Source organism: Artibeus jamaicensis, unplaced genomic scaffold (assembly GCF_021234435.1).
Source record: "Artibeus jamaicensis isolate MK-2021 breed Jamaican fruit bat unplaced genomic scaffold, CSHL_Jam_final contig_387, whole genome shotgun sequence".
Lineage (NCBI taxonomy): Eukaryota > Metazoa > Chordata > Mammalia > Chiroptera > Phyllostomidae > Artibeus > Artibeus jamaicensis.
Genome location: NW_026521812.1, coordinates 38,201,827 through 38,218,931, shown reverse-complemented (window position 1 = coordinate 38,218,931; position 17,105 = coordinate 38,201,827). Strand labels below are relative to the sequence as shown.

General features: G+C 42.6%; 1 protein-coding gene across 5 annotated transcripts in view; it reads right to left on the bottom strand.

The window, feature by feature from the left end:
* The window catches only part of MDN1 (midasin AAA ATPase 1), a 149,542-nt gene that overhangs the window by 8,044 nt on the left and 124,393 nt on the right, over positions 1-17,105 (bottom strand). For 3 of the 5 annotated variants that reach the window (XM_037131204.2, XM_053664766.1, XM_053664767.1), the window contains exons 84-94: positions 15,754-15,891; positions 13,056-13,197; positions 11,382-11,557; positions 10,685-10,837; positions 10,047-10,191; positions 7,516-7,838; positions 7,145-7,312; positions 5,970-6,071; positions 3,239-3,440; positions 1,919-2,089; positions 181-344 (exon numbers count right to left, since the gene is read on the bottom strand). In XM_037131204.2, the coding sequence (XP_036987099.2) occupies positions 181-344; positions 1,919-2,089; positions 3,239-3,440; positions 5,970-6,071; positions 7,145-7,312; positions 7,516-7,838; positions 10,047-10,191; positions 10,685-10,837; positions 11,382-11,557; positions 13,056-13,197; positions 15,754-15,891 (1,884 nt within the window). Of the gene's footprint in view, positions 1-180; positions 345-1,918; positions 2,090-3,238; positions 3,441-5,969; positions 6,072-7,144; positions 7,313-7,515; positions 7,839-10,046; positions 10,192-10,684; positions 10,838-11,381; positions 11,558-11,665; positions 11,883-13,055; positions 13,198-15,753; positions 15,892-17,105 lie in introns of those variants that run through there. The other 2 variants (XM_053664765.1, XM_037131206.2) reach the window with 2 other exon arrangements.

Sequence of the window (17,105 nt, the reverse complement as noted above, 5' to 3'; positions counted from 1 at the left end):
AAATTTTGATAAGGATATGATGCCCCCAAACAACCAGATGTTCCATAAAGTTCTATAGACAAAGATTTAAAAAGGAATATACAATGACATTTCGTCAACTTACTAAAGCAGGAACCAGTGAAAGATTTGCCCCTCCCCTAATCACCTCCCCAACCCCACCACTTGTCAACCTTTTAGCACCTGGAAAGTGGTGTCCACAAGGAACTGACGGGCTGTATGGATGGTCGAACCTCGGCTTTTCTCTGGTTCCTCACTCTCTGTCTCCTTGTGGGGTTTGTCTGTTCTCGGGTCTTGGTCTTCATCTGTTTTAACAGTTTTGGTCTCCGTCTCCGTCTCATCGAAGCCTATTTACATACAAAAACATACTTTTACTTACAATAATGTTAACGTAAAGACTGAGCTCTCATGGTTGCCTGTCAATCCTGACAATCAAACTTCGCTCCTTCACTCCTCAACACACCTCTAGATACTTGTTCCTCTGGGTCAATCTGAAACAGTTGTTACCAAATAAATTCTTATTTCCCTAACTTCTCTTTCCCTCCCCATGAAGATGGCTATTCTGAGGCAGGAATAGGGGAGAACATACAAGGGGAGATCCTCTCCCACAAAGCAGAATTTATTTATTCTACATGTTTAAACTTCAGTCACCTTCAAGGTCCTCTCCATTTGATGCAACACACCTACTGAGATGTCTTTTCTACTACTCAAAAAATTTTTTGAATTTAATTTTGATGCCTTTTAGTGCTTCTGCTATTTTTTGTTTCACCTCTTCCACAGTGGTAAAACATTTTCCTTTTGAAGACTTTTTTCATCCAGGGAAACAAAAAAAAAAGTCACTCAGGGCAAGATAGGGTGAATAAGGAAGGTGGGGCTTGACGGTCATTCTTTTTGGTCAAAAACTGAACACTTATGCAGTGTGGGCAGGAATGGTCATAAATCACTCTTCATGAAATGGGCAAACACATTAAAAGCATCTTAAAAAAAATCTACCAAAGCTGAACGCAGCCTCTCACAACAAGGCCAGCTGGTTCATTAATATACATGGGTTTCCAGAACCCTCACCCATGAGGAGGGGAAGCCTGTACTATAAGGGGCCCACCTCCAGAAGACAGTTCTGGGTTTTCTTGGGTTTCCTCATAGTTTACACTGACAGGCCCTGAAGAGCTGTGTCATACTTAAATTATGTAAAACTTTAACAGAAATAAACACGAAAATAAATACAAAGTTCCATTTTATAGATGAAGAAACTGAGACAAAGAAATGCTAAATAATGTGGCTCAAGCTGTGAGTTAAGAGGCAGCTGTGCCTTTCCCACTGCCACGTATCAGCCGGTCAGCCAAAGGCGCTAATGCCCCTGAGAGGGCAGGGAGGAAGGAGGAAAAGCTTCTGAATTTGGCAAGTTCTTTTACATTCGCATTTCTTCATTATTGACAGTTCATTTTTACCCTGCTGATAGTTATTTTTAATGGGTTGAATACATTTAAAAAATAAACTAGTAATAGCTCAAAGTTAACTATTAAAGTAACTATACACAAAGTTTTAATACTTTCTCACATGCACTGTTCCCAATCCATTTCTTTCAATATTTCACATTTTATGCTAATACTGTATATGTTCACATAATCAAAAACATTTCTGTAATATCCAAGAATATACCTTCTTGTCACAACTGAGTAAATGATCTAGTCTCTCGTACATATTTTTAAAAGGCTGATGGACTTTTGTCTGAAACTCGTGTCACCAGTCTCCTTGAAAGTGTCCTGCAATACCACTCCCCCTTTCCACTCCGAATCACAGCGACATTATTACAGGCAAATGAACGTCTAAGCCACGAGTTTAGGACCAGGCCAGACTATGGTACAAGCGAAGCGACCTCAGTTGAGGAGGTCAGGAGGGGTCTGTTCCCTGTAAAACTCACCGGAGCTTGCGGTGGCCCCCGACCTGACCTCCTGCGGCTTCAGCTGCTCTGTGTCTACTGCTCTGAGCTCCTCCTGCTCCTCCGTGTCCATGAGAATATCCTCTATCTCGTCCTCCTCCTGAGCCTTGCTGGAGTCTTTTGCAGATTGTTGCTGTTCCATACTGGCTACATCTGCCAACAAAGTGCACAGACACATAGAAAGCTTAGGTCTTTGCATAACAAAGTATTGTGAGTGGGTGTGGTTTTTGTATTATTCAGTTTCTCACAGTCTACTAATGTTGGCTCTAACCAGCTGTGTGGCTTGGACACAGTGCTTGGCTTGTTCATGCCCAAGATGTCCTACTGACCTACTGATAAAACCACCTATTCTCTACCCCCCACAGAAGCTTATAAGGATGTAGTGTAACTACACATGCAACCACAGAAGTAGGATGTTTAGCTGGGTTTTTACTGCTATGACCAGAGACCGAGCGGCAGTAAACAGGCTGGGCACATGACCCTGAGCAGGTAGTTATGTATGGGTGGGGAAATGGTAGTGGTTAAGAGGATGACATCTGGCACAGAAAGACGAATGTCGACATCCCAGCATCTCAATCTTGGAGAAGTTCTTAAACTTCTTGGGCCTCAGTGTGCTCATCTATCAAATGGAAATATCCTCATTCATGAGATCATTAAAGGAATTCTCTGACCATGTGGCAAACACTCAGAACAGCATCTAGCACTAAGTAAAAGCTCAATAAATGATACCTGTTATTATTACTGCTTTATTTTCCTAATGAGCAGGGATGGAAGAAAAAAAGTAATCTCGGAGCAATTGTTTTTGTTCTATCCTAACGGGTAGATATTATCAACAGTTTATGTATTGGAAACAAAGTGAACCGTCACCAAGAACTAGAAAGAGAAGCAGATGAAGGCCTGAATACCCTCTTACGTGGGTATTTCCCCCTCCCTTTTCGCCTACAGAGAAAACACGAATTTCCAGTTCGCAGTTTCTGCCGCTGCAGGGAGGAACCTCAGGATGACCGTGAAGAAACGTCCAGTACTCCAAGACCCCTGTGCCAGTGCTGGGCCTGGGTACAGCCAACGGTTATCAAGAGTATTTCAAAAACTTATACTAGACCAGAAACACTGAGCATCTGCACTTGGCTATGGATACCTTTAAACCAATTTACATACCTGACAGTTATTAGAGAAGATTTTTAAAAAGTCATTCCCTTGCCTCCTAAGATGAATTTGTAGTAACAGCTAGTGGGCATACAGTCAAACAGAACAAACTCTCACAGAGAGCCCAGTGAGCAAAGAAGCCTCCCCTGCTCCTACCATAGGTCTGTGCATCGTAAGGGTCGCTCCCTTGTTTAATGTGCTCAAACGCAGCGGCGTCCTCCACCTGGGCCTGGGGCTGGGTGGGCTCCTGGTCCACACGGCTGTCTGTGTCCACCGTCCGCAGCCTCTTGTGTACATGCTCACTGTGATCGCCCAGGGAGCGTTCATTGTCCGCACGTCCGGGTTTCCTCTTAAAACTCTGTGGGAGATATGGGGAAATTCACCAGAGCCTTGTAAGAGGACTAAAAAAACCCATAATGTCCATCCATAGGAGGCTGGTTAAGTAAATTAGGTTTGGCCATACAAAAATGCCATTCAGGACTTCCGCCAAGATGGAGACGTAGGTGGAGGAACCACCTTGCCTCTGTGCACAACCAAATCTAAGAACAACTATTTTTAACAACAATCACAACCAAGCCACACGGAAAATCAACAATACGGAGTCCAAAGACAACTAAATGCTCAGCTAAACCGGTAAGAGAAGCGAAACCAGCAGCGGAGCAGGTTAGCAAGAAAAAATTTCTGGGTGGTGCGCGGTGCACAAGCAGCCGAAGGCGCTGATTGCGGGCTGGCTATGGGAGCGCACAGGGAAGAGGCGCGGCTGGCTGTCTCTGTCGGTCGCGCATCTGCCTGCAGAGAAACCAGTGAGAAGGGAAGCCTTCGTGGGGCAGCAGGCTCGCACAATTCCGATCCGATAAACAAGCCCGAGGTGTGTGGTGTGACTGGACGGGCTGGGCTAGAGGAGAGGACCGCCATTGTCCCTCTCTGACCACGCCCCCACACACAGCGTCACAAACCAGCGACCTGGGTCGCCCCGTCCTGGTAAACAACTAAGGCTTCGCTCCGCTTACTTAACAGCACAAATAGACCAAAAATGGCTCTAGAACAACTCAGAGCCCCAGAACCGATAGATCTAAGCGATGAAGAAATAGCCAGTCTTTCAGATGCACAGTTCAAAACACTGGTGATCAGAATGCTCACAGAACTGGTTGATTTTAGTCACAAATTAGAGAAACATATGGAAGCTAAACTAATTGAAATGAATGGTGATGCAAAAGATACCAATAGTAATGGAAAGAAAATTGGGACTCAAATCAAGGGAGAGGACCACAAGGAAGAAAAAAATGATCAAACAGAAAAGAATGAAGAAATAAGAATTCAGAAAAATGAGGAGAAGCTTAGGAACCTCCAGCACATCTTTAAACGTTCCAACATCCGAATTATAGGGGTACCAGAAGGGGGGAAAGGAACAGCCACCAGTGGAAAACTTATTTGAACAAATAATAAAGGAAAATTTCCCCAATCTGGCAAAGGAAATAGACTTCCAGGAAATCCAGGAAGCTCAGAGAGTCCCAAAGAAGTTGGACCCAAGAAGGAACACACCAGGGCACATCATCATTACATTAGCCAAGATTAAGATGAAGGAGAGAATCCTAGAAGCAGCAAGAGCTAAGGGGACAGTCACCTATAGGGGAGTTCCCATCAGACTGTCAGCTGATTTCTCAAAAGAGACCTTGCAGGCAAGAAGGGGCTGGAAAGAGGTATTCCAAGTCATGAAATCCAGAGACCTACAACCAAGATTGCTCTACCCAGCAAAGCTTTCATTTAGAATGGAAGGACGGATAAAGTGCTTCTCAGATAAGACCAAATTCAAGAAGTTCATCATCACCAGGCCCTTATTATATGAAATGTTAAAGGGACTTACCTAAGAAAAAGAAGATAAAAAAGATGAACAGTGAAAGGACAGCAAACTCACAGTTATTAACAACCACACCTAAAACAAAAGCAAACTAAGAGGACAGCTAGATCAGGAGCAGAACCATAGAAATGAAGATCACATGGAGGATTAGCAACAGGGGAGTGGGAGGAGGAGAAGGGGGGAGAAGGTACAGAAAATAAGTAGCATAGACGGTAGGTAGAAAATAGACAGGAGGGAGGGCAAGAATAGTATGGGAAATATAGAATCTAAAAAATTTGAGACACATGTTCATGAACTAAAGGGGGAAATGGCGGGGGAGGGGTATGCAGGGTGGAGGGGAATGGAGGGGGGAATAGAGCAAATGTAATGGCATAATCAATAAAAAAAAAGATTTGCATCATAAAAAAAAATGCCATTCAATGCAACTGTTAGAAGGAATAGGCAGTTCTTTATAAATACATACAAAACAATTTCTGAGTAGCACCTGAATAAAGGCAAGGAAGCAAAGAAACTCTCACATACACATGTACATCCACACGTTACATACACAGAGAAGATCTGAAAGAAGACAAAACTAGTAGCATCGATTTCCGTGGATGGCTTGAGGACAGGTGGAAGTTTTTTTTAGGGAGTTAATTTTTATACACTAATTTTGTGTTATGTGCATAAATGACACCCTATCAAAAAACTTATTTTTTAAACTCAAAAGACTATGGACATTGGAAAGAGTAAAACTGCGTGGTGCTGGGCTGCTTGGCCCCTGGGCTCCGTATCAGGAAGAGGGGGGTGAATGCGCACGCACGTGAACCCTGCAGGGAAGGGTCCCTGTGAACACAGGGAAGACGGCCCGTGACGGGCTCCACAGGGAACGGCCCGAGGTGCCAGTCTGCTGACCAGTGCTGCCATCGTGTCTGGTGGAACAGGGACACAGGAAGGTGGACACTGTGGCCGTTTTTAAATCACTACGTTTAGAGCAATTTTTTCCTACAGGCAGCCTTCACTTTGGTTTAACTGAAGAGTGACAGAGACCTGTGTGTTGCTCCTGGCCTGTTTCTGGGAGGCCAGGCGGGCGATGAAGCTGGACTCGTGGCCCTCTGCCTGGTTCGCGTCCGCAGCTCCGCTCCCGTGTTCCTATGAAATCCAAGCCAGGAAAGGATGAGGATGGAGGAAGCTGTCCAGCACCTGGTTAACCATCCTATGTGGTGTCCCACTTTCTCACTATTGTTCTCCCCTGAGTTAAACACTTGTAGCTGCCCGCCTGCCCTGAAACTCCCCTGTGACTACAGCCTGGCCTGTGGGCAGGAACAGGAGCATCTAGACCCGGACCTGTAACCCTCATGGGAGACTTTGCTTTGTGAGGCTGGTTAGTTCCTTGTTTACAAGAGTGTAGGGGCTCACTCTGAAGGTGGGGGAGACCTCGATTAGAAACCAGGCTTCATCAGCAACCAGCCATGTACCCCTGAGACTGTCATTTAACTGAGGGTTATTAAACTCAAATACAAAATGAAGAAAACAATAATAATATTAACTACCATATATTGCGACTGTGCAAACTTGCTGAAGTAATAAAAATGCTCAGCACCTAATAAGTGCTTGATGAATGGGGTGGAGAGGGTATACAGACATAAATAGCTGTTACTACTGGAGAGAAGTCGGGCTCAGAAAGGCCAGCAGAGCTGTCCGAGTCACCACTGTGGCCGAGGTCCTCTGACTCAGTGCTCTTTTCACAGTACGCTGGCGGCCCAAATGGAGGCCCCGTATAGAACACATCACCCCAGGTCAAAAAAATAAAGAAGTGCTTTGCTTTCTAAATTAAAACATTCAGAAACCTGGAGAACTGTAAGGACGATGGAAGCACTATTAGAGGCCTATTATTGCATGAAGTCTGAATTCTACCTTTCTTTCCTTAGAAGCATTCTAAAAGAAGATAACATAAACCTCATCCTCCCACAGACAACTCCCAGTCTAGTAACTTCCTCATTAAGTCCATCAGTTAAAATCTGAAACAAATATTCTCAGGTTAACTCTGGGAAACATATAAAAATAGGTCTGTGATCATTTTCTCAAGAATGAAAAACGGTCTTTTAGATGTCAACAACAGTTAAACATCACATGTGAACCAACTACTGAGATTTCACAAAGAGAGCCCCTCCCTCCTCCAGAGGGCTGCCTCCCCCGAGGGGCAGCCGCCCGGAGCCCCTCACCTCCTTCCCCTGCTCGCCCTCGGGCGCGGCCCCGGCCAGCTCCACAGCCTGCGCACTCTGCACGTTCTCCACCCCGGTCTGCCCGCACGAGTAACGCTCCTTCCTTTCTGGCGCCTCGGGCACCTGCTCCTCTGGGTCAGAGTTCTCCCCTTCTCCTTCTTCCTCCTCCTGTGGGGAAATCAAACACAGCATTACACGCTCTGGGGTAAGAACATGAGGCGGGGATGAGCCAGGGAAGGTCTTAAACAGAAACTGAAAGCAGCACCACCTGGAGATGCAGAAGTATCCTAAAGGACCTCCTAGTGAGAATAGGATAATCTCTCTTCCCTACTGTTATTTCTAATCCAAGGCAAACCAGACACGCACACTACCTGAGGCTGGAGACCATGGTCCACAGAGACGCCATTCTGTGCATTTTCCTCGGTGGCCTCTGCATCGCTGTCCTTGTCCTCGGGAGACTGCTGCTCCTCTTCCTCTGAGCTTTCTTCGGAATGTTTGTTTGCATCTGTGTTTTGGTCACTGGCCCCTGTGTTCATCTCGTCGTCCTCCTTATCACCCTCACTGGGGCCTTCCTCAGCCTCATGTTGACCCTGATCTTCATTCTGGTCATTGGTCTCTTCATTTATTTCCTCAGCTTCATGACCTCCTTCTTCAGTGTCCATTGGTTCTTCTTTAATTTCCAAAGGGTTCTCTTCTGGGTAAATAAACAAAAAAGCAACACAGAATTAAACAACAACATCATCATTTCTTAAGATGGGATGTAATGACCTAAGCATTACTGTTTTGTTATTTGAACAAGGAATTGGCAAACTCTGGCCCTTCGGTCTAATGCGACCATCTACAATTCTACATGTTTCTCTAAGTCGAATTTGCCTGGAACACAGCCACATCCATCAGGTAGTTCAGTATTTACTCCATCCACCCCACAGAGCTGATGGCTGCTTTCATACTACCTCTGTCACAGCTCATGCCCTGATCTATTGACTATCTGACCTCAGTACAGAAAAATTTTGCCTACCTCTAACCTAAGCCACACTTATATATTACATACAATCGACTGGATGGCGTACTTCTTTAAATAATAAGCAATGTACTAAAAAATCCTAAAAGCTACAACTATAGAAACATTTTATTTTAGAACACAGATAGGAAATGAGAGTCTAATTTTCAATTATGATTGAGAATAATTGGTGGGGATCTTTTTATCATACACAGAAATTACAACATATTCAAATGGATATAATCTTATTTAAAGAAGCTTTGTTTATTTAAAGAACTTTTCTATACTTTGGACACTTCAGAAATCAGTTACTTTGTTAGCAAACAATTCTTTTTTTAATCTATTTTTTAAAATATTTTTTAAAGATTTTATTTATCTTTAGAGGGGAAGGGAATGAGAGAGGGAGAGAAATATCAATGTATGGTTGCCTCTCGTGTGTCCCCTGCTGGGAACTGGCCTGTAACCCAGGCATGTGCCCTGACTGGGAATTGAACTGTGATCCTCTGGTTCGCAGACCCACGCTCAATCCACTGAGCTACACCAGCTATGGTGCAAACAATTCTTTAAAACAATTGTTCCTTAATTTATATATGCAATAGCTTAAAATGAGCCTCGATGTTTCTCTAGGGCAACTGGCTTATTACATTCTCGGTGGATTTTAGTTTTCTTAGTTTTATGCTTGCCTGATTGTTGAACTCAAAGCTGAGGTCACATTCCAAAATTATAAGTTAAAGAAATAGCCTCAGAAGCAATAATTTATACTGTTTAAAAGGTAAACTAGAGAGTTACAGAGCAAAGGGTGTTTTGAGCTTAAAGAAAATCTATATCAATTCCTTAGCCAAATGCTTCTAATTAAGTTCACAAATTTATTTTAAATTATTGAATACTTTAAACATGGAAAACACATTTTACATTTATGAGAACCATAAAACTCCTAAATTTAACAGATATTAACATTCTGCCATATCTGGGCCAAACTTCTGTCTCCTCTTTTTAAGAAATAAATGGTTCTGGATGCAACTGCCTGGATTCTGGAGGCCTTCGCACGTGCTGCTTCCTTAAGTGTCCGAGCCTAACACTATGAACTATTCCTTCCCACGTTTTCGTACATTTGATGTATCCATAAATAATATGTGAACTGTTCCTTCTATTAAACAGTACCTCATTTATTCTTTTGTAACTTGCTATTTTTGTCCCAATATGGGGTTTTCTTTTTTAATTTAATAGCTTTACTAAGTATGTAACAGATGCATTCAGAAGCAGAGTGAAGCTAGGTCACATCTTTCTGTCCCCCTCCCCGCCAGGATGGAGGCCACTAGTATGGCACCTCCTCCAGAGTGCTTCCAACTAACACCAGGCAACACTCCTTACAGAGCCACCCAGGTTGAACAACAGGTGACAAAAGGCACCAGAAAGCTAAGGCATATACCCTATGATCAACTCTTTTTGGGATTCTTCCTTTTCAAGTTCTGTTATAATGACTTCACATTTCAGGCTAAATACACGACATAAGCACAGCAATGAATAAGAGAAATAATCATTTCCTCTGTAAAGCTAAAATGGGCTCTGCAAGAAGCCTGAGTGTGCCCAGGGTTTACATCAATCCATGGGATGGGCCCAGCGATGGCTGTGGGGAGATGAATCCGTGTGTGATGAAGCACCACCCAGGCAGAGCATTAAAACACAGGACTGGAAATGACAGCAGTGAGAGAGGACTGCTGGTTTACAAGCTTTAGGTCTATCAGATGAGAAACACAACAAAGAACATGCAATTTTTGCAAAGTGGAACTGAGCTGACCAAACATGATTTAAGACTGGGCCATGACACTGGCCTGAAGGGAAATCAGTTACTACTCCTTTTCAATGAGTTCCTACTGGTCTCTTTAGGTTATGAAGACACACCTTCTCCTTCATCGTCCGTGTCCTCACCACCTATCTTGTCTTCACTATCTAGGTTCAAATCATCTGGAAGGTCCAAAGCCTCAGGTTCTGGCAGGGGTTCCTGATTGCCATGGTAAGGGTCCACTTCATGCTCATCATATTCCCGCTTTGAAGAGTGGAAAGAATGGGCAAAATAATAAAAATTTATAAAAATTTTTTAAAGTAGCATTCATATATAATTAGCTCTAAGTAATTGTGCAAGAAAATACAATGTTTCTGCCTTAAAATTACTAGCACACATTCTAGTTTTACTAATATTTTTAGAATTTTCATGTTGGAGTTGAAAACTTCACTTTCTGTGCAGCTTCTCCACTGATAGGACTGTGTTACTTGATCTCAAAGAAGAAACAGAAGTTTATGAGAATAAATAAAAGGACCGAAGGCTTAACTTCCAAACTATAGCATGGGCCCAAACAGCATGAAGACCACCTCACTGACAAATAATAGTTAGAAATTTTATGTCCTGTTAAGAGGCTCTGTTACATGTTCTTTTATGATACAATAAGAAAAACTGACAAATAGAAAAAAATGCCTTGAGTCACCCTAAGAGCCACATGGGGCAGTGGCCAAAGAATAGATCAGTTTTAAGCCTCCACTACCTCATCTATTTGTTCATTAATTTTGTCCTGGTCTTGTCCATCCACATCAGCTTCTGCTTCCTCCTCTTTTTCCTTCTTATCATGCTGGTTTTTATCTCTGTTTGACTTCCCAGAATCCAAGGTGTCATCTTTAGCAACGAGTCCACAATCTTCCTAAATGTCAAAGGCAGAAGAAAACACAAAATCATCATTTTTGATCTGAGAAGCTGCTGACACATGTGCCAATTCTACTTAGTATAGCTCTCAGACATGGGTAATTCCTGCCCACTGGGCCTGCCCTATGGAAATACACAGGTGATGGGGCATCGTCCGTGACCTGGAGACAACAGGCTGGGCCGCCCAGAGAGCAGCAGTAACAGCAGCATGTGGGCCGCAGGCTAGGCCAGCCTGTGAGGCGCAGTGTCACAGCCAGCCAGGGGGTTCTAAGAGGGAGCTGGAGAAGTTCAGGGGCCCACAGCAGAAATAAGAACATGTGCACTGAGTTTCCTCAACTTCCCTCCTTCAGAACACCTGGGATGGATGGCTCACATCAGGCTACTCTTTTAGCTCCGAATCAATGAGTAAGATACATAGCAGGAAAAAAAAATGGAAGGAAGAGAAGGAAAACAAAGAAGAGCAGTAAATGACAGGGAGCAGTGGTTGGGGAGACTGTCTCCTCTCAAGCTGGGGACTGTGGGGTGGGAGTCTTTTGAATTACCTCATCCATTCCTGGTCCTGTTTCTTCAGTTTTACTGTCTTCTTCTTCGTCGTCATCTTCATCATCATCATCACCCCAAAGCCTCTCATCTAGTTTGTCAGCTTCCTCTCCATTCAGATCGCCCATCTGTTTGTCCAGGTCTTCGCCCTCACTGTCTGATTTCTCATCCTCCTCTTCTGGAAGGGAAGGCACTGAGCTTAGTTAGGCAGACCCCCAGACCAACCTGGTCCCATGTGTGTCCACTGCTCTGCACGGGCAGGCAGTAAGCCTGGCCTGGGACTTACTGCCTGCTTCCACAGAGCACTCCACTGGCAGGTGCCTTCAGATCTGCTGACGCAGTCCTACTGTGTTTAGCAAATTGTTTGAAGAAACAAGAAAGTCTGCAAAAGGTATGTGAACAAACCACTGGAAGGGTGGCGGCATAGTTACGAGAATGTCCAGTTCTGGTGCTGGGGTCATATTCATTAGGGGACTCAGCAACTACACTGGTTTTCAGTTTGTCTGTAAAATGACAGAGGTGAACTGTAAGATTTCCAAGGTTCCTCCCCTATCCTCAATATACTATAGTTCTATGATTTCATCCAACATCTAAAAGCAATGTATAGCTTAACTGATCAGCATTTTCTTCCCACTATCTTTGCTCAGGGTCTAGTATGTCAAAGGTTATGTACTTTGGGCTGCTTAGACAAGTGTATGCAATTCTACTCTGCAGTCGGCTTGCATTTCTGCAAGAACTTCACTCAGACTAAGACACTGTATCTCAAAATAAGCTTCGGACAGAGATTAAGGGCAATAACTAAATTATGGTACAAACATGACAGATGACAATGTGCTATAAGAGATCATATGCTCAAATTATTGATGTCAAGGGGAATGTCCAGGACGTGTTACACTGTCTATGATTTATGAATATATACCTATGCAATAAATGGAAAGAAATAAACCAAAATTCATTAAGTGGTTTGGGTGATAGGCCTAAGGGGTATCGATTTCACTCCTGCATTTTTGTTCCAAATTGTCTACAAAAAAGGTCTACTTTTTCAAGGTTTCATTTATTATTTTTTAGAGAGAAGGGAAGGAGAAAGAAAGGGAGAGAAACACTGAAGTGAGAAAGAAACATCGATTGGTTGCCTCTCATATGCTCCCAACTGGGACTGAACCTGCAACCCAAGCATGTAAACTGACTGAGAATAGAACTGGCAACCTTTTGCTTTTGTGGGACGATGCCCAACCAATTACGCCACACTGGTCAGGGCAATGTCTAGTATGTTTGAAATTGGGGGTGGGGGTAGAGTTAGTTCTTAAAAAAATACCCCGAACAATTTACCTCTGAGCTAAGAGCCAAGCTCTGCTGAGATGCTCTCCTTTCCCTTTTGGACGTCCCTGAAGGGTGGGACCCACTTGCTGCATCTAGCACACGAGGCAGGCAGCACCTCAGTCAGTGTCTCAGTTTACTCAGGGGAGAATCCCCAAAACTGACCACAGACCTCTACCCCGGTGGACACAGTGATGGCATGTACATAAATGCTGATGTTTTCATTTGTAGTTATGCACAATAGCCAACTTGGTCCAAAAATTCTAATAGGACAATAGGCTCCTCATTGGTAACATGCAATTTCCTGGATAAAAAATTATTTTTCAAAAGCAAATATACAGTGACAGATAATCTCAAACCTTGTTGCTCAAGCTCCCCATCATGCATTTTTCCGTCAAAGTCTTCCGACATCTCAATGGCATTATCCTCGCCCTTAATATCTGATTTTGAGTCAGGGTCTTCTTTATCCTTTTCTTGACCCTTCTGAAATGTATCTTCTGCCTATACGAAAAAATGTATAGAAATCAAACAAACATAACTAATATTTTTTCAGTTCTAAATAGAATACGATTATATAAATGCCAAGATTAATAGTATAAAGCTATCTCTGGGGAGAGAAAAAAAGAACCAAGAGAGATAACCACACAAAACAATTTCTGGTTTGCTTTAAAATTTCTATAGTTAAATTCTAGTTCATGGCATTTGTAATTAGAGAATAGAGAATTCTGTGAATTGTTAAAAAAATCCAGTTACATTTAAAAATACAGGTATGTTCTGTAGGACAAAACAATCCATCAATCTTTTAAAGGTTTTTATTTACTTATTTATCTTTAGAGGGGAAGGGAAGGAGAGAGAGAGAGCGAGAAATATCACTGTGTGGTTGCCTCTCGTGCGTCCCCTGCTGGGAACTGGCCTGCCACCCAGGCGTGTGCCCTGACCAGGAACCAAACCTTGACCTTCTAGTTCATAGGCCCATGCTCCATCCCCTGACCCACACCAGCCAGGGCACAATCCATCAATCTTACTATACCGCCCATATCTTTAATATTTTTGTCACTCTGATCTCTCAAGTAACATACTATGAATGCAACTGTGTTCACTTTTCCATGTAGGAAAACTATGTATTCCTACATACTCTGTGATATTTGGGGCAAGAGTCATGATTGTTATCTCTTTCACTATGAGTGAATTTTAAAAGTTCTTTTTTAAAATACAAAGTAATAAAGTTTTATTAAAAGAATCCTAAGCACAAAATAGTTAAATTTCCCATGATACTACCATCTTCCACTCCCAAAGAAATTATCATCAGTAACATAAGAATGCATCAATTCATCCATGAACACATCATAAATAGCCATGTAAGTATTATGTATCAATACCTACCTTCCAAAATCTTTTTAAATAAAAAAGGAATCATGTTTCACAAACTGTTTTGCAATTTGCTTTTCTAATTTAAAAAATCTTTCAGATCTGTTTCCATATTGATACATATAAATCTATCTCATTCTGTTTAACTTACGGTATTCCTGTACATACTATCTTTGACTCTTATTAACATATATTAGATACTGCCAAATTATTCTCGTAGTTCTTTATTCCTCTTAATGATTTTTTTTGCACTGGGTTAAACTTTTCCCGTTAGGCCTACTTTTTAATTTTTTTTTTCATTAAAAAAGTACTGTCTTGATAAAATTAAATTTGAGAAATAAAGAAAAGCCAAAAGAACAATAACAAAATACACATACCTAAAAAGACAGCTCTATTACATAAAGGCTAGCATTAATTATTCTTTTGGTTTTTAAATTTGTTTCTATTTTTCCCTTCAAAGAGACAGCAGAGGTTTGAATTGGTTTGCTCCTTTATTTTTAATGGCTATAGCCATACCCTAAACAGAAACATATGGCCTGCGAACCGGACGATCACGGTTTGATTCCCAGTCAGGGCACATTTGTGGGTTGCAGGCCAGTTCCCAGCAGGGGCCAGTTCCCAGCAGGGGATGCACCAGAAGCAACCATACATTGATATTTCTCTCCCTCTCTCCTTCCCTTCCCCTCTAAAGATAAATAATAAAATCTTAAAAAAAAAAAAAAACACGGGCACAACAACAAAAAAATTCCCTTACTTCAAGTCAGTGTTGATTAAAATAAGTGACTAACAAAAGTATGCATACCCACAGATAAACATCACTCCCAAGTGAGATAGGCATTATAAAAAGCAACATAATGACCCTGGCTGCTGTAGCTCAGTGGATTGAGCGCAGGCCTGCGAACCAAAGGATCACAGTTCAATTCCCGGTCAGGGCACATGCCTGGGTTGCAGGCCAGTTCCCAGCAGGGGACGCATGAGAGGCAACCATACATTGGTATTTCTCTTCCTCTCTCCTTCCTGATTCCCCTCTAAAGACAAATAAATAAAATCTTAAAAAAAAAAAAGGCAACATAACAATCTTAGTCCAAATCATTTATATATTTCAAAAGCATTCTTGGTTCTGATCAAAAGAGAATACAGATTAAATTATTTCATGCAATCATCAAAATACCCCAAATTAAAAAAAAAATCTTACCTAAGGATATGTTTATTGATTTTAGAAAGGGGGGCAAGGGTGGGGGTGGAGAGAGAGAGAGAGATAAACATCTATCGGCTGCCTCCGATATGTGCCCCGATATGCCCTAACTGGGGGGTCAAACCCTCAACCTTTTGGTGCATGAGACAGCACTCCAACTGGCTAGGATAAAATAGTCAACCTTTGCATCCTTAAATGGACCACTACCAATAATACTCTCCAGAAAAATCATCAGCAATAATCTCCCCATTTAAAATTTAAAATCATTTCCCTCTCAAATTATAACCATAACCAATGACTGAGTTGCAAAGTTTGTTTGTGTGGTCTTTAAACTTTCTATTTACATCTGCTTCCCAAACCCTAGTATTCCTCGAGGTCCACTGATCCCAGGTTGAAAACCATTCACATTTACGTCTGTAATTTACTGAAAAGAAAGGGGAAAGGGAACAATCTTCTGTAACATCTGAACGTATTTCAGACATGTGAAGACCCACCTGTTCTTCATTTTCTATCTTGTCACTCACATCCTTCATGCCCTCACCTTCTCCAATCCCACCTCCCTCATAGTCATGGAACTCAGTTGCTCCCTCGCCTGCTGAATCTTCCATAAATTCTTTGGGCAGGCAAAATCCCTTGAACACAAAAGAGTGAACAGTAAGGTGCAAAAGTAATAAAAACAAGGATTTTCAGTCATACCACATATAAAAAATTTAAACATATCCTTAATTATTTCTCTAGCTCAGTATTTTGAATCTGATGGAAGTACAGTAGACCTCTGGCATTTTCTTCCTTACTGGTAACTGCTATTATGTCTCAAAGCCTGACATGAAATTTAATAGATGAGGTTCTGACTCTGGAGAGGCCTCTGGTGTGTGGTAACCTGTCATGTTTGCCAAGAAGAAATTTGAATAATGTATACTAGGGGAAGCATTTAGGAGCAAATCACTGAAGGAGACCAGTCCTCCCAGTGTCTAAATCCCAGAGGGGCTTTGTTCTTACTCACTTCTCAAATCAGTGAGCCGGAGAAGCATGGAACCCTGGAGGCACAGCAACTTGAATCAGATGCTGCGAGTGGGAGAGTTCATTTCTACTTTAAAAACTGAAATTCTGTGCCATGCTCCTCAAATAAAATGTTAATTTTAACATATTTAAAAATATGCCTTCCCCCCAACTTGCACTTCTAGATCTATTACCTTAGCACCATGTCCAGCCTACTTTCAAGTTCCCTCTGTGCTACTCAGAAAGGGTATGAATCCAATTTAGACACAATAAAATGGAAAGAAAGGCAAACTCACTTTTAGGACATGTATTCTTAGAAAATCAATTAAAAAGACATTTTGGTTAACTTACCTAATTTTCCCATTGAGCTACATTACTGCGAAAGAAATGTATTCGGATGCAGGCGGAATGAGGCCGCACGGGGAGACGCGGACACCCTTCTGGAGGGCACGTCACTACAGCAGCTACACCTGGGACAGCCGCCGGGCTCCTGCTTTTAGCAGAAGCACTTCCACCCCTACACCCCACCCCACAACGCACACAAGCCAGACAGGCCGAACCATTCCAGAACTGTCAGACGTGTGCAACGGTTCACGTGGACAAACCGCCGAGTCCCTGGGCAGCCCCCGATCCCCGGCCCCGTGCCTTGTTCCTCGGCTGCCGTGTGCACGCAGTTTCCCAACAAGAACTGGTGGGTGTGAGGCTGGATCAGCTCTCATCAGACAGAGGAGGCAGATCTGATGCGCTCATTTATTGTGTTACTCAACAAATACACACATCTACCCTCTAGACACGGGGCACGGGCTTGCCTTTCACTCTGTGACCCTTTCCAACATCCCAGATACTG